Consider the following 15,414-nt stretch of genomic DNA (forward strand, 5'->3'; position numbering starts at 1 on the left):
TGAAACCCCGCCTCTGGCACCACATCTTCTCCAGTCTCCTCATTGTCTGACTCGAGCGCCAGCTGCACAGGCTGCTGGCACAGCACCACACCAGCCTCCTCACTGTTGGAATCAGCTACTAGCTGCACCAGCCGCTGACGGGCCACAACAGAAACAGGCACCTATTCATTCTGGATGACAGAAAGAAGAACATTCTCTTATGGTACATATTGGAAAAAAAAGACACAGTCCAATTGTTTCAGCTTTCAGGAGTGGAAAGGAAGAAGGGAGGGAAGGTAGATTATAAAACTATGGTATAAAACCCAGCTTTAGAAATTCAAGGTCATTTGCTTCTAACCTCTCAGGAATGCCAAGAAGAGACCATTGCCAAAGAACAAAAGCGATCTTGTGGATCTAATAGGTTTAGCAGAGCCAATGTTGCTAAACTGTAATTTTCGTTAGGAAAGTGCAGGAAATGCTTATTGTAAATGCTTGGGAAACAACTCCATTAGCACCGTTTGTTAATTTGCATTAATGGTACATAAACTTCTATTTATAGGTAGTCCTCGACATACGACCACAATTGGGCCCAACATTTCTGTTGCTAAGCGAGTTAAACTCGCTAAGCTTGTTAAAAGTGAGTTTCGCCCCATTTTACAACCTTTCTTGCCACAGTCGTTAAGTGAATCTGGCTTCCCCGTTGACTTCACCTGGTCAAAAGGTTGCAGAAGGTGATCACATGACCCCGGGAGAATGCAGATAAATATGTATTGCTGAGGGTCCAAATTTTGATCACATGACCCTGGGGATGCTGCAACAGTCATAAGTGTGAAAAACGGTCGTAAGTCCCTTTTTTCAACGGTGTTGTAATTTCAAATGGTCACTAAACAAATGGTTGCAAGTTTAGGCCTATCTGTTCAAGTTTTATTTATCCTCTTTCATCTCTCTTGTCTTAGACCCACTCACTCTTTTTTTAAAAAAGTATTTATTTATGTATTCAATTTATATGCTGTCCATAAAGAGATAGATAGCTCTATTCATAAGCAAATTTCCTGCAGCAAGGTCTGAACAAAGGTAGGGTTAGCCCCCAGCCCCAGTAGGAATTGCCCAACAAGCCCCTTCATTGCATCAGCCCAAACTTCAACCAAACGTAGCTCAGACAAACTCCTAGGATTTGTACATGGCACCATGGGAGTCTGACAACAGCCAATAGAATACATGTTCTTGTACAGGAACAGGAAGCTCAAGTTCAAAGTCCAAGAGAAGGTATAAAAACCCCTCACTCTCAACTCCATGTGGTCAGCTGCCTCGGAACCACAACTTGGTTGCCGGCGTCCCGATATACTCAGCTGGTGCCATTGCTGACTATTGGGGCTGAATCTTTGCCCCCCACAGAGAGGGCTCGCAATCTGGGCATCCTCCTGGACGCACGGCTGTCTTTAGAAGAGCATATGACGGCCGTGGCCAGGGGGGCTTTTTATCAGGTTCACCTGATTCGCCAGTTGCAGCCCTTTCTGGACCGGGATGCCTTGCGCACGGTCACTCATGCCCTTGTCACCTCCCAGCTGGAATATTGTAATGCTCTCTACATGGGGCTCCCCTTGAAGAGCACTCGGAGGCTTCAGCTGGTCCAGAATGCAGCCGCATGGGTGGTTATGGGCGCAACCCGTTGTGCCCACGTGACACCCCTCCTGTGCAAGCTGCACTGGCTCCCAGTGGTCTTCCGGGTGCGATTCAAGGTGTTGGTCACCATCTTTAAAGCGCTCCATGGCATAGGATCGGGTACCTTCGAGACCGACTTCTGCCACAAACAGCCTCCCACCGGCCAGTTCACTCCCACAGAGAGAGTCTCCTCAGGGTGCCATCTGCCAAGTTATGTCGGCTGACGACACCCAGGGGGAGGGCCTTCTCTGTGGGAGCCCCTGCCCTGTGGAATGAACTGCCCCCGGAAATGCGCAAGATCTCCGACCTCCGGGTATTTCGCTGTACCCTCAAGACCCTGCTGTTCCGCCAAGCCGGGCTATCAATTTAATGATTTTTAAATTGGGTTTTAAATTTTTGGGGTTTTAAATTTCAGCCGAATTATGTAATAATTTTAATTATTTTTAACTGATGTTTGTCTTTGTGTTTTTTAATAGGCTGTACACTGCCCTGAGTCCTTCGGGAGAAGGGCGGTATAGAAATAAAATTATTTATTTATTTATTTTATTTATTAACTTATGTGGTTATGTTCATCAATAAATGGACCCTTTTTCCAATCAGCTTATAGCCTCCATTTTTCCTCCCGGCTTGAAACTGAATCAAATGGATATTTCTTCCAACATATTCTTCATATGTTTTAGCTTCCAGTCCCCTAATCATCTTTGTTGCTCTTCTCTGCACTCTTTCTAGAGTCTCAACAGCTTTTTTACATCATAGCAACCAAAACTGGATGCAGTATTCCAAGTGTGGCCTTACCAAGGCATTATAAAGTGGTATTAACACGTCACGTGATCTTGATTCTATCCCTCTGTTAATGCAGCCTAAATCATCCATGAATCTGCACTAAGTAGGCTCTTTACACCAGAGTTTGGTTTTTGCAGGACTGTGCAAGCGTTGATTGCTTACCAACTTCCAGGGACAGCTGCGTAGAGAAAGCACATCTTCTCCATGTCCAGTAGGTGGCAGTCAAGGACAAGTAGAGTCATAGGTTTGTCCTATGGCATTAATCTCCATGGTTTTTGGCTGGGAGATGTCCTTAGGGCAAATTCAAGCAGAGGTTATGGTGGCTTGCATAGCGGATGAATTAAACAGAGTCCAAAAATAAGAATTCTGGACAATAGTAATGTTCAGTAACGATTTGGACGTGTCATGCTGTTTTCTTGGCAACCGTTCAGAAGCCGTTTGGCACTGCCTGCTTCCAGAATGGAATAATAGGATTGTCTGGTGGCCTCCCATCCAACTACGAACCAGATTTGATCCTGCTTATCTTTCCAGGGAACATCCAAGGTTGGTTAATTATGTCCCCCAATGAGACACAGGGCAAAAGACATGACCAATAATTGATAAGTAGTCAGAACCCCTTTACTACAAGATCCCAGAGCCTTGGAAAAATTTGGAAGGAGGTCAGCCACATTTCCCCTACATCCGACTGTCTACCTGACACATTCAATTTGGCAGCTACTAAGATTGTTGGACGAGCAGGCACAAAAACAGCCAGGGAAGTGACTGAAACCTGGGAAAGAAGCCCCTTGTCAGTCAACAGGAGTGCTGATTTATCACCAGCTTATCAAGAACTTAGAAGGTGAGGGCTGGGCAGCACTAACAGAAGACTTAAAAGCCAGCCATCAACATACCCCAATCAACATCTAAAAAGCCACAGACAAGAGGCACTATAAATACCCCACACTCTGCAAGAGAGAAGTTCCCTGAGGATGGGCTCCAGTATGAGTCCAACAAATTCGGAAGATAAAACCTCTGGTCCTGGTGACCGACCCAGATTGGATCCTACAACATTATTCTGGGACACATGTACTCCAGTGGTGGGTTCCAACCGGTGTTACCACCAGTTCTCTTCGTGCATGTGCTTTGCGCGCGATCAGTGCAAGCTCCATGGAAACGCATTAGATTTCTGCCCAGCTGAGGTGTAGCAATCCACTCTGCCACGCCTATCATCTGGGCTAAAAAACGACAAATAAAGGTAGGTTTAGCACGGGGGCAGGTGGGAGGGCCCAGCTCACAGTCATAGAGAACCAGTTCTCTGACGTCACATCATCACCACTACCAGCTCGCCCGAACCGGGCCCAACCAGGAGCAACCCACCACTGGTGTACTCGCCTTCATTCTTGTTAATGTGTCTCCCATTTTGCCTGAAGAAGAGTCAGCTGAACCATGTGACTTTCTTTTCTAAAATATCATCGTTGCTGTTAGACTAGGACAGTGTTGACGAACTTTTTCGGCACTCAGTGCCAAAACGGGAGGGCACGCAGGAGAGCGCCAGAAACCGGAAAAGCAGCTGACCTTCCGGTTTCTGGCGTGTGCATGCGTGCCAGAGTTACTTGTTCTTCCAGTTTCTGGCACTTATGCATTGCGCAAAGACCAGTTGGATGGCGTGTATGCACATGCTGGAAACCAGAAGCTTAGCTTCCCGGCATGCGCACCAGGGAGCTGCACTTCCTGATTCTGGCGCTCCCGTGCATTCAAAGACCAGCTGGCCGGCGCACCAGGGGTGGGTTCTACTTACCATTACTACCGGTTCGCAACGGGAGTGTGCGCGTGCTTTTGCGCATGCACAGATCATCCATTATGACGTCCAGGCGGGTGGGCAGTGCCTGCCGCTTTTACTACTGGTTTGAAAGACCCGGACAGAACTGGGAGCAACCCACCAATGCGGCGCACATGTGCGCGTCGGAACTCAGAACAGCACAGGCGACGGCTGGCGTGCCCAGAGCGATGGCTCTGTGTGCCACTTCCAGCATGCGTGCCATAGGTTTGCCATCACGGGACTAGGATGTTGGATGAGGAAGGGTGATGAGAAGGATAATCAACAGCCCTGAAGGGCAAAATACTGACATTATAATAATCCGCTTAGAGAGTGCTGTGAAGCACTATGAAGCGGTATATAAGTCTAAGTGTTATTGCTATTGTTAAGTGGTCGTGCCCAATTTTACCACATTTTTTGCCAGTGATTAAGCAAATCACTGCAGTCGTTAAGTGAATCACATGGACATTAAGTGACTTTAGCTTCTCCCATTGACTGCTTGTTGGAAGCCAACTTGGAAGGTTGCAAATGGTGATCATATGACCTGGGATGCTGCAATCACCGTAAATACAAGCTGGGTACGGAGCGCCCACATTTTGAACACGTGACTATGGGGATGCAGTCATAACAGTCATAAGTACAAGGACTGTTTGTAAGTTCATTTTGTTCAGTGCCGTTGTAACTTCGAAGGCTCACTAAACAAATAGTAGTAAATCAAGAACTACGTACTTGTACGTGATTGAAATCGGAAATAAATCTGAAATGTGACTTGATTCAGTCAATCAGAATAGAGCTGGAAGGGACCTCGGAGGTCTTCTAGTCCAACCCCCTGCTCAAGTAGAAGACCCTATACCTTTTCAGATAGGTGGTTGTCCAATCTCTTCTTAAAAACCTCCAGTGATGAAGCATCCACAGCTTCTGGAGGCAAGCGGTTCCACTGGTTAATTGTCCTCACTGTTAGGAAGTTTCTCTGTAATTCCAGGTTGCTTCTCTCCTTGATAAGTTTCCATCCATTATTTCTTTTCCTGCCTTCTGGTGCTTTTGGAAAATAAATTGATCCTCTCCTCTTCGTGGCAGCCCCTCAAATACTGAAATACTGCTATCATGTCTCCCCGAGTCCTTCTTTTCTCTAGACTGGCCATACCCAATTCCTGCAACCCTTCTTCATATGTTTTTGTCTCCAAGCTATTAAACATCTTAGTCTCAACATCTTGTTTGTAATGTGGTGACCAAAACTGGATGCAGTATTCAAAACTGTGCTTCAGGAAAGAACCTCAGGGCCACCTGTGATAAGGCAAGGATGCTGAGGAATCAGATAGAATAGAATAGAATAGAATAGAATAGAATAGAATAGAATAGAATAGAATAGAATAGAATAGAATAGAATAGAATAGAATAGAATAACAGAGTTGGAAGGGACCTTGGAGGTCTTCTCGTCCAACCCCCTACTTAGTTTCTATCCATTGCTTCTTGTCCTGCCCTTAGGTGCTTTGGAGTATAGCTTTGACTCCCTCTTCTTTGGGGCAGCCCCTGAGATATTGGAACACTGCTATCATGTCTCTCCTAGTCCTTCTTTTCATCGAACTAGACATACCCGGTTCCTGCAACCGTTCTTCATATGTGTTATCTTCCAGTCCCCTAATCATTTTTGTTGCTCTTCTCTGCACTCTTTCTAGAGTCTCCACATCTTTTTTTACATCATGGCAACCAAAACTGAATGCAGTATTCATAATTTAACGGTTAGAAACTTTGCAAATCTGAAATGATCAGGGATTAAAAGTTTAATTGATGTCATGAAAACCAAAACAGCGTGACTCTTTCTGATGATTACTCAGGAAACTGTTATAACGTTTGTTACCAGAAAACATACAGTCGAATTAATCAAACTTCGGGATGATATACCTCCCTTGGGAATTTAATTGCCAAACTAGAGGCCCATCAGCATGATTTGAATGAAGGAGCCAAAAGGAACACTTTACAGGAGACCAGAGAAGGACATTTTATTACATAGGGGGAAAAAAATAAACAGGACACATTTGATTACATAAAAAAAACGCAGACTTGAAATCACAGACAACGAAGAAAGATAATGAGAGCAAGTTTTTGCAGGAGTTGCAAAAACATTGAGGTGGAGACAAAGAAATAATATCTATGTTAGTAAATAATTGCTTACTTGAAATTGGACACGATTGTGAAAGAAAAACAAATTGCTTCAGGTTAACATATCTACAATAAAGACAAGCCTTGATAAAACTTACCAAGGAAAGGTTACGGTAATTTAGTAAATGAAATGTCAAAAGATTATCTGTGGAAAAGGCAGTATTAAACTGAAATGCCTGATGAATCATGATAAAAGCAGAAATATAGGTAGCAATGTAGATAGTCCTTGATTTACGACCACAATGGAGCCCAACATTTCTGTCGTTAAATGAGCCATTTATTAGGAGAGCTTTGCCCCATTTTATGACCTTTCTTGCTGTAGTTGTTAAGTGAATCACTGCAGTTGTTAAATTGGTAACACGGTTGTTAAGTGAATCTGGCCTCCCCATTGCCTTGGCTTGTCAGAAGGTCACAAAAGGGGATCACATGATCCTGGGACATTGCAACCATCATAAATATGAGTCAGTTGCCAAGCCTCTGAATTTTGATCACACACCATACGGCAATGGTCATAAATATGAAAAACGTTCTTAAGTCACTTTTCTAAGTGCCATTCTAACTTCGAACGGTCACTAAATGAACGGTTGTAAGTCGAGGACTACCTGTATTACAAGAATAGTATTTTGTAGCTGAATTGGATCCTAATGATATACGGTAGGTCTCTGCTATTTCATGCAGCAAGTTGTAAAACTGCTTTTAAAATGGATTTGGCATTGTTAGAAAACAACCACCAAGTAACGTTAGTGGAAAAAACAGAATCGCACTAATTTGCAGGAACTTATGCAGGGGTGGGCTTCAAAAATTTTAGCAAGGGGTTCTCTACCTAGTTGCTAGGTGGGCGTGACCATAGTGGGTGTGGCCTAGTCGGCCTCCTGCACCATGGCGGGGGGTGCGTTTTTGCCCTCCCCGGGCTCTGGAGGCTTTCCTTAAGCCTCCGGGAGGGTGAAAACGGCCCCCTCAGACTCCCTCTGGAGGCCTTCCTGAACTTCCAGTAGGCCCGTTTTTCACCCTCCCCGAGCCTCCCCGTGCACCCTACACTTACCTGACATCCAAAATGGGCTGGGTGGGGACTTCTGGGAGGGGTAGGGCAGGGTGGGCGGACCAGCCAGGAGTGGGAATTGGGGGTTCTCCGAACTGCACAGAATCTTAGCTAGAGGTTCTCCTGAACCCCTGCAAACGCCCAGTAGCCCACCCCTGAACTTATGTATCTCTAATGCATGTAACAGGAAATATGGATAATAATAATCCTGCAAAATTGCAAGAAGATTTGGTCACAGCGATGAGTCTGCCATTTAAAACAACTGAGTTTCGACCCTGCTGGAAATAAAAGGAATCGAAATATATTTTGTTGCTTAAAGGAAACTTTCCCCAGTCACTCAGCTGTTAGAATCTATTTTTTTCCCCCAGATGTTTGCGGTCCTGTGCCAATCAAACCTAAGGGTGAGAATATTTATGTAACATTCGCAGGCTGTCACTCAAAAGTATATTTGGACCTACCTCTGAAGCATTTAAGGAATTCAAAACTGTTTGGTGGTTATGTAAGAAACAGGTTCAACTTGAAAAAAATAAGGAAATTAAGATCTGATCACGGAGGAGAATATTGTCACTGGGAATTTGAAAAATATTTGACAATAATATCACATTGTTATAGCTGTGGCAAAATAGGTTTCTGGAAAAAAAAAAGAATCAAAGTCTCCTAAGATCAAAAGATCTTTGTTGTTGCAAGGTTACCAGTCTATTTTTGGGGAAAAGCACAGTTACTTATTTGCAAAATTATTTGCCTAGAAAAAGTGCAGATAAAACCCTACGTGGGAGCAGCCACAGTCTGTCGCGCCTAAAGGTATATTGATGCAATATACCTTTATACTGGCAGTCTTCGCTTACCAACTGCCTTGTTTAGCGACCATTCAAAGTTACAACAGTGTGAAAAAAAATAGCTTTGTGACCAATGGTCACATTTATGACTGTCATGGTGTCCTGCAGTCATATGATCAACATTTGTAGATGTGGTGGCGCAATGGTTAGAATGCAGTATTGGAGGCTAATTCACCTGACTGCCGGCTGCCAGCAGTTCGACAGTTCGATTCTCACCGGCTCAAGGTTGACTCAGCTTCCATCCTTCCGAGGTCGGTAAAATGATTGTATGTGGGGTGCTGCAGGGGTCGGTCCTCTCGCCCCTTCTGTTCAACATTTATGTGAAGCCGCTGGGTGAGATCATCCGTGGGTCCGGGGTAAAGTTCCATCAGTACGCTGATGACACTCAGCTGTACATCTCCACCCCAGACACCCCAATGATGCCCTTGACGTGATGTCCCGGTGTCTGGAGGCCGTGCGGATCTGGATCTGGGGAGAAACAGGCTCAAGCTCAACCCATCCAAGACCGAGTGGCTGTGGCTCCCAGCGCCCCAATATAGTCAGTTGGTGCCATCTCTGACTATTGGGAGTGAGTCGTTGGCCCCCACGGAGAGGGCTCGCAACTTGGGTATCCTCCTGGATGCACGGCTGTCCTTAGAAGAACATGTGACGGCCATGGCCAGGGGAGCTTTCTATCAGGTCCGCCTGATTCGCCAGTTGCGTCCCTTTCTGGATCGGGACTCCTTGCGCACGGTCACTCATGCCCTCGTCACCTCCCGCCTGGACTACTGTAACGCTCTCTACATGGGGCTCCCCTTGAAGAGCACCCGGAGGCTCCAACTGGTCCAGAATGCGGCCGCGCGGGTGATTATGGGAGCGTCATGGCGGTCCCATGTAACACCTCTCCTGCACGAGCTGCACTGGCTCCCAGTGGTCCTCCGGGTGCATTTCAAGGTGTTGGTGACCACCTTTAGAGCGCTCCATGGCTTAGGACCAGGATATTTACGAGACCGCCTTCTGCCACCGAGAGTCTCCCACCGGCCAGTACACTCCCACAGAGAGGGGCTCCTCGGGGTGCCGTTTGCCAAACAATGTTGACTGGTGGCCCCCAGGGGGAGAGCTTTCTCTGTGGGAGCACCTGCCCTCTGGAACGAGCTCCCCCCGGAGATACGGACGATTCTGGATTTACGTACTTTCCGTCAGGCCCTCAAAACTTTTTTATTTCAACAATCCGGGCTGGCCTAACTCTCCAATTGTTTAATTTTAATTTTAATTTTAATTTTAAATGAGGTATTTTAATTCTTGGGCCAAATTGTTTAATATATTTTTAAATTGTTTTTAAATTTTGTATTCTATGTTTTTTACTTTTGGCTGTTCACCATCCTGAGTCCTTCGGGAGAAGGGCAGTATATAAATTTAAATATAAATAAATAAAAATAAATTTAAAAAATTCCCAGGATTCCTGAGCCAACATGGCTGAAGACCATAGTATTCGGACTGAGGACCCTGAGATGAAATGGCTTTCATCTGCTCGTCAAAATTAATCCCGGCAGTCTGTTAATTCCTACATGAAATGCCTATGACAAGTATGCTTAGCCTTAGAATTCCAGCAAATTATTTTGCAAAACAATAATGATGTAACGCTTCAAATTATGCATACATTTAATCAACACATCACTGGTGAACAAACACTTGGCATATTTTAGGTAGTTTTGACCACAGGGTGCTAAATACATCAAACTCATTTCTTTTTCTATTCATGTACAATGTCTTTACTGCCGTGTACCCTGTGAAGAAAGTACTAGATCAGCAGAGTTATACAGGTAGTCCTTGACTTGCAACTATTCATTTAGTGACTGTTCGACGTAAAAAGGTTTAAGAAGAGATTGGACAACTATTTGTCTGAACTGGTATAGGGCTTCCTGCTTGAGCAGGGGGTTGGACTAGAAGACCTCCAAGGTCCCTTCTAACTCTGCTATTCTGTTTCTGTTATACAACAGCACTGAAAAAAGTGATTGATGACCGTTTTTCACACTTATGACCATTGCTGCATCCTCATGGCCACCTGATCAAAATTCAGATGCTTGGCAACTGACTCATATTTATGACGGTTTCAGTGTCTTTTGTGACCTTCTGACAAGCAAAGTCAATGGGGAAGTCAGATTCACTTATCAAACGTATTACCAACTTAACAACAGCAGTGATTCACTTAACAACTGTGGCAAGGAAGGTTGTGAAAGGGGGCAAAACTCACTTAACAAATGTCAGCAACAAAAATTTTGGGCAAAACTGTGGTCATAAATCGAGGACTACCTATATTCTTATTTCCAGTATACCATATTTTTTGGATTATAAAACACATTTTTTGTCTCCCAAAAGGAGGTGAAAATGTCTGTGCATTTTATAGACTGAATATTGGTGAAGCCCCGCCCACCCACTGGCCGTTTTTTTGAAAAAACGGTCCCAAAAAAGCCTCAAAAATGGGCCAAAAAACAGTCTGAAAAAAGCCCCAGAAACAGGCTGAAAAAAGCCTTGAAAATGGGCCTAGAAAACGGCCCAAAAAAGGCCCTTGAAAATGGGCTGAAAAAAGTCTTGAAAACAGGCCGGAAAAGCCCCCAAAAGGGGCCAAAACAGGCTGGAAAAGCCCCCCCCCCCCAAAAAAGGCCTGAAAATGGGGCATGCCAAAAACTTTTTGTTGTTGTTTTCCTCTTCTAAATTTCGGTACGTCTTATAGTCCAAAAAATACGGTAATCAGAGAAGTGGTTCTTAAATTCTTCCACACGCCTGGTCCATCGGGGATGTCCCATTTCCTCACAATTTCAGTTGTAATATCTGACAATTCCCTATGTAAGTCTGTGTAACGTGGAAGGCTGTTTAACCTTAGCAACTAAAATATCAAGAATTATTTTGTGTCTGTTGTAGGATTCCTGATCAAAACCAGGAAAGTTTAACTTCAGCATAGGCTACCAAGCAAGTCCAAGTGAGAATGTTTTTAAGCTATGTCTCCTCGTGCACCTCATGTCCGAAAGCAGGGCTGTGGTTTGCCATTTCCTTCATGTCTTTTGAGCCAGGGAAGATGTGGATGGCTGTATCCCTCTCTCCTCCTTGAACTGATTTCTTGTAGGCTGTGAAGAAGAAATAGAACGAATGGAGCATTAGACAGAGTGCATTGTAATTTTCTCCCTGAAAATTACCAATATACATACAGTAGTGGCCAAAATTGTGGAAACCTTTTGGGAAAAGTGTATTTTTGAGGTTTGATGGCTAATAACACCAGTTTCAAGATAATCATATTCCACTGCTGGAATGGCCTGGGAATAGCTGAGACTTTAATCCAAATGAAAATCTATGGAGCCAACTAAAAAAACTTGCTGGTCAGAAGCAACCCAGCAATAAAACCCAATTAATGGAAGCAATTATTCAATCTTGGTTTCACATTATAACAACTCCAGAACTAAAAGACTTGGTTCACTCCATAGGAAGATGTTGTAAGGCCGTAATTCATGCTAAAGGTTACCCAACTAAGTATTAACTGACATGGTGATAATTTTTGTATTTCTATCGGTGTTGATAGGAGGGGAGAGATCCAGCCCTCGCCCACTGCTTTACGGGGTTCTTCAGGGCTTGGTACTCTCTCTGCTCCTGTTCAACATTTATATAAAGCCGCTGTGTGAGATCATCTGTCACCATGGACTGAGGTATCACCAATATGTTGATGATACTCAGATGTATGTCTCAGCCCATGGTGAGTTAAGTGATGCTGTGTCCTCCCTCTCACAGTGCCTAAAGGCTGTTAGGGGCTGGATGGGGAACAACAGGTTGAAACTAAACCCTTTCCCAATATACACCCCAACTGTTGGAAATGCGGCCATGGTCAGGGCATCTTCTTTCATATGTGGTGAACATGCCCCGAAGTGAAAAGATACTGGAATAAAATTTGGAGTTGGATATAAGAAATAATTGGAGAAGACATAGAATTGACGCTGGAAATATTTCTCCTGGGAATAGTAAAAAAGGGGTATGGAAAGAAAAAGATCCATCTGATAATACACATAACCACAGCTGCTAGACTGGCGTACGCACAACTCTGGAAAGAGAAAACCCTGCCACCAAAAGAACTTATAATTAGGAAAATCCTGGAGTGCGCAGAGGTGAGTAAACTAACGTATGAAATAAATAACGATGAGAACTCAGAGTATTACACGGTGTGGGAAAGGTGGTACGAATGGTTGAACAATAGAATTAAAGAGGGAGTATAAGGTATGATAAATAAGTAGTGATAAACTGATAAAGTGATACCAGAGACATTTTATGTATATATGTATAAACACTGCAGATCCGATGTAAATAGAAATGAAATTTTTGTCTTGTATATATATAAAACTGAATAAAGTATATTTTTTTTAAAAAAGAAACTAAACCCTTGCAAGACCGAATGGCTCTGAGTTTGGGGTTCATTGGCTCAGGGAGAATTGCCACTTTTGGTCTTGGATGGGGTGGCACTACCCCAAACAGACCCTGTGCGTAATCTAGGGTTTTTTCCTGGACTCACGACTCCTGCTCGAAGAGCAGGTGGCAGTCATGGCCAGGCGGGCCTTTGTGGAACTGCAGGTTGTGTGCCAGTTATGCCCTTTTCTGGACCAACAGTCCCTATTCACAGTCATTCATGCCCTAGTCACTTCCTGTCTTGACTATTGCAACATGCTCTACATGGGGCTGCCCTTGAAGAGCATCTAAAAGTTCCAGTTGGTGCAAAATGCAGCGGCCTGAATGGTATTGTGCAGGCCCTGGTGTGCATGCTGCATAAATATTTAACCAAGTTATACAATTGTCCTGCGATAAGATGCGGAGCAGAGACTCCAATGTTTTAGCAGGGTGGGCTTTTCTCTAAATGGGGATCCAACCCCCAGTTTGGAGAGAGAGAGAGAGAGAGAGAGAGAAGATAAACTCCAGGTTGAGTAAGTGTGGTACGTACACAGTCCAGCTTGTTTGTTTAGCCTTTTCTAAGGAACCTTGATTGACAAAACACACCCAGGTTTCCTGAAAGAATTATTGACTTTGCAAAAAAAAAAAAAAGTATTTCCACACAAATCGTGTTTATTTTTCAAGCGAGGGCCTACAGAAGTGGTAAGCTGCTAACAATGGACTATGTTGTACAGGTATTTCCTACAGGTGTGACTGAGCAGGACATTGATAAGGCTGGCCACAAAACCTCTCTGGCCTGCTAACAATTTAAACACTTTGCGTCCCCAACACCTTCCTTTGCTCTGTTTGCCCAGTCAAAAAAATAGAAGAGAGCAGAGTTGACCAACTAATAGAGAGATATGGTGGTCGCCAGGGTTTAAAAACGGGGTACGTTTGAAAAGCTGCCACCGTGCCTTTCCGACAAGCTCTGATGAATCTGGATGGAAAATATTGATAGTTTCTTTTTGTCTTGTTTAGCCCTGACAAAGCTTGGGCTGTGAAGACGTTAAACAGGCAGCAGCAGAGAAGAAGAAAGTGGAGCAAGCCATCTGACCTGCTGAACGTATAGAAGAGAATATTGGCAGCTCAGGGCTGAACATATGGGGTCATTGGTCTCCTCAGAGCATGGGTGTTTTCTTGCAGATGTTTCATTACCAAACTAGGTATCTTCATCAGTGATAGACGGGAGTGGGGTTTGCTCTAAGTTAATACTAGACCAAATATTTAAACAAACAAGTGTACGTACCACACTTACTCAAGCTGAAGTTTTTCCTCTCTTTCTCTCTCTCTCTCTAAACTGGGGGTTGGATCCCTATTTAGAGAAAAGCCCACCCTGCTAAAACATTGGAGTCTCTGCTCCACCTCTTATCTCAGGACAATTGTATAACTTGGTTAAATATTTATGCAGCACGGAATCCAAGATGGAAGGGAAAACAACAGACTGCAACTGTGGATTTCTTCTTCAACCAAAACTATCAGTAATTAGTCATAGTCCAGAGGACACTGTTAGAAAAGAGACTCACAGGGACTAAACATAAAGGCATGGAAACCTGTACAGGTAGTCCTTGACTTTAAAAAGTTCATTTAGTGACCGTTCAAACTTACAACGGCATTGGAAAAAGTGACATGATCATTTTGCACACTTATGACCAGGGGTGAAATCCATTTACCTTCGCTAGCGGTTCGCACATGTGAGCACGCATGCCTCCTCCACACATACACAGAACTTTCTGTGTATGTGCAGAAGTTCAAAAACGGGACGTGATGACATCCAGGCGGGTGGGTGGAGCCTCCCACCACCGGTGCTACCGATTTGCCCGAGCCGGATAGAACCGGCTGCATTTCAACACTGATTATGACCATTGCAGCATCCCCATAGTCATGTGATATACATTTGGATGCTTGACAACTGGGTCATATTTATGACGGTTGCCGTGTCCTGGGGGTGTGTGTCATGCGATCATTTTTTGCGACCTTCTGAGAAGAAAAGTCCATGAGGAAGCCATATTCACTTCACAACCATGTTACTAAATTAAGACCTGCAGTGATTCACTTAACAAACGTGGAGAGGAATGTCGTAAAATGGAGCCAAACTCGCTTTAACAAATTTCTCACTCAGCAGCGCCATAAATTCTGGGCTCTGTTATGGTTGTAAATTGAGGACTACCTGTATTTTCAAGCTAGTTGACAATAAGGATGGAGTTTTAAAATGGAGGAAGTTCCTTGGCAGAGATCATCTAATCTTATACAATAGAAGTTGGGGGGAAATCTAAAAGCTTGAAGATTTAAAAAGAGAAGTGGGAAATTGGTTATTGGTTGAGTAAGATCAAGGTTTTCAGGATTCCTGAAAGCTACCAAATGAGGGGAGGCGAAGAAGAATGGATATTGCAACCATACTTTTACTAGAATGAGCGAGATGAAAATGTTGCTCTTTTGCAAGGAAATTGATAATTAACTCAAGGCAGCAAACATACCTGCTATTCCTTCCTCCTCCTATTTTCTCCACAACAACAACCTTGTGAGGCAGACTGGGCTGAGAGAGAGAGGGACTAACCCAAAGTAATCCAATTGGTTTTTATGCCCAAGGAGGGAATAGAACTCATGATCTCCTGGTGTCACTGAGCCAGCTTTCATGCCTAAAGTGGGACTAGAATTCCCACTCCTGGTGATTGGCCCAAAGTCACCCAGCCAGCTTTCATGCCTAAGGCGGGACTAGA

At 44.1% G+C, this 15,414-nt stretch overlaps 1 protein-coding gene across 1 annotated transcript in view; it reads right to left on the reverse strand.

The window, feature by feature from the left end:
* Nucleotides 1-11,230: 11,230 nt before the first annotated feature.
* RBBP8NL (RBBP8 N-terminal like) overlaps nucleotides 11,231-15,414 on the reverse strand; it is a 36,166-nt gene continuing 31,982 nt past the window's right edge. Inside the window, exon 13 of the mRNA XM_070940117.1 lies at nucleotides 11,231-11,358. Within this exon, the coding sequence (XP_070796218.1) occupies nucleotides 11,231-11,358 (128 nt within the window). The remainder of the gene's footprint in view (nucleotides 11,359-15,414) is intronic.

The sequence above is a fragment of the Pituophis catenifer genome, unplaced genomic scaffold (assembly GCF_029215685.1).
Source record: "Pituophis catenifer annectens isolate HBS135680 unplaced genomic scaffold, rPitCat1.0.hap2 SCAF_3, whole genome shotgun sequence".
NCBI classification, from domain to species: Eukaryota; Metazoa; Chordata; class Lepidosauria; order Squamata; family Colubridae; genus Pituophis; species Pituophis catenifer.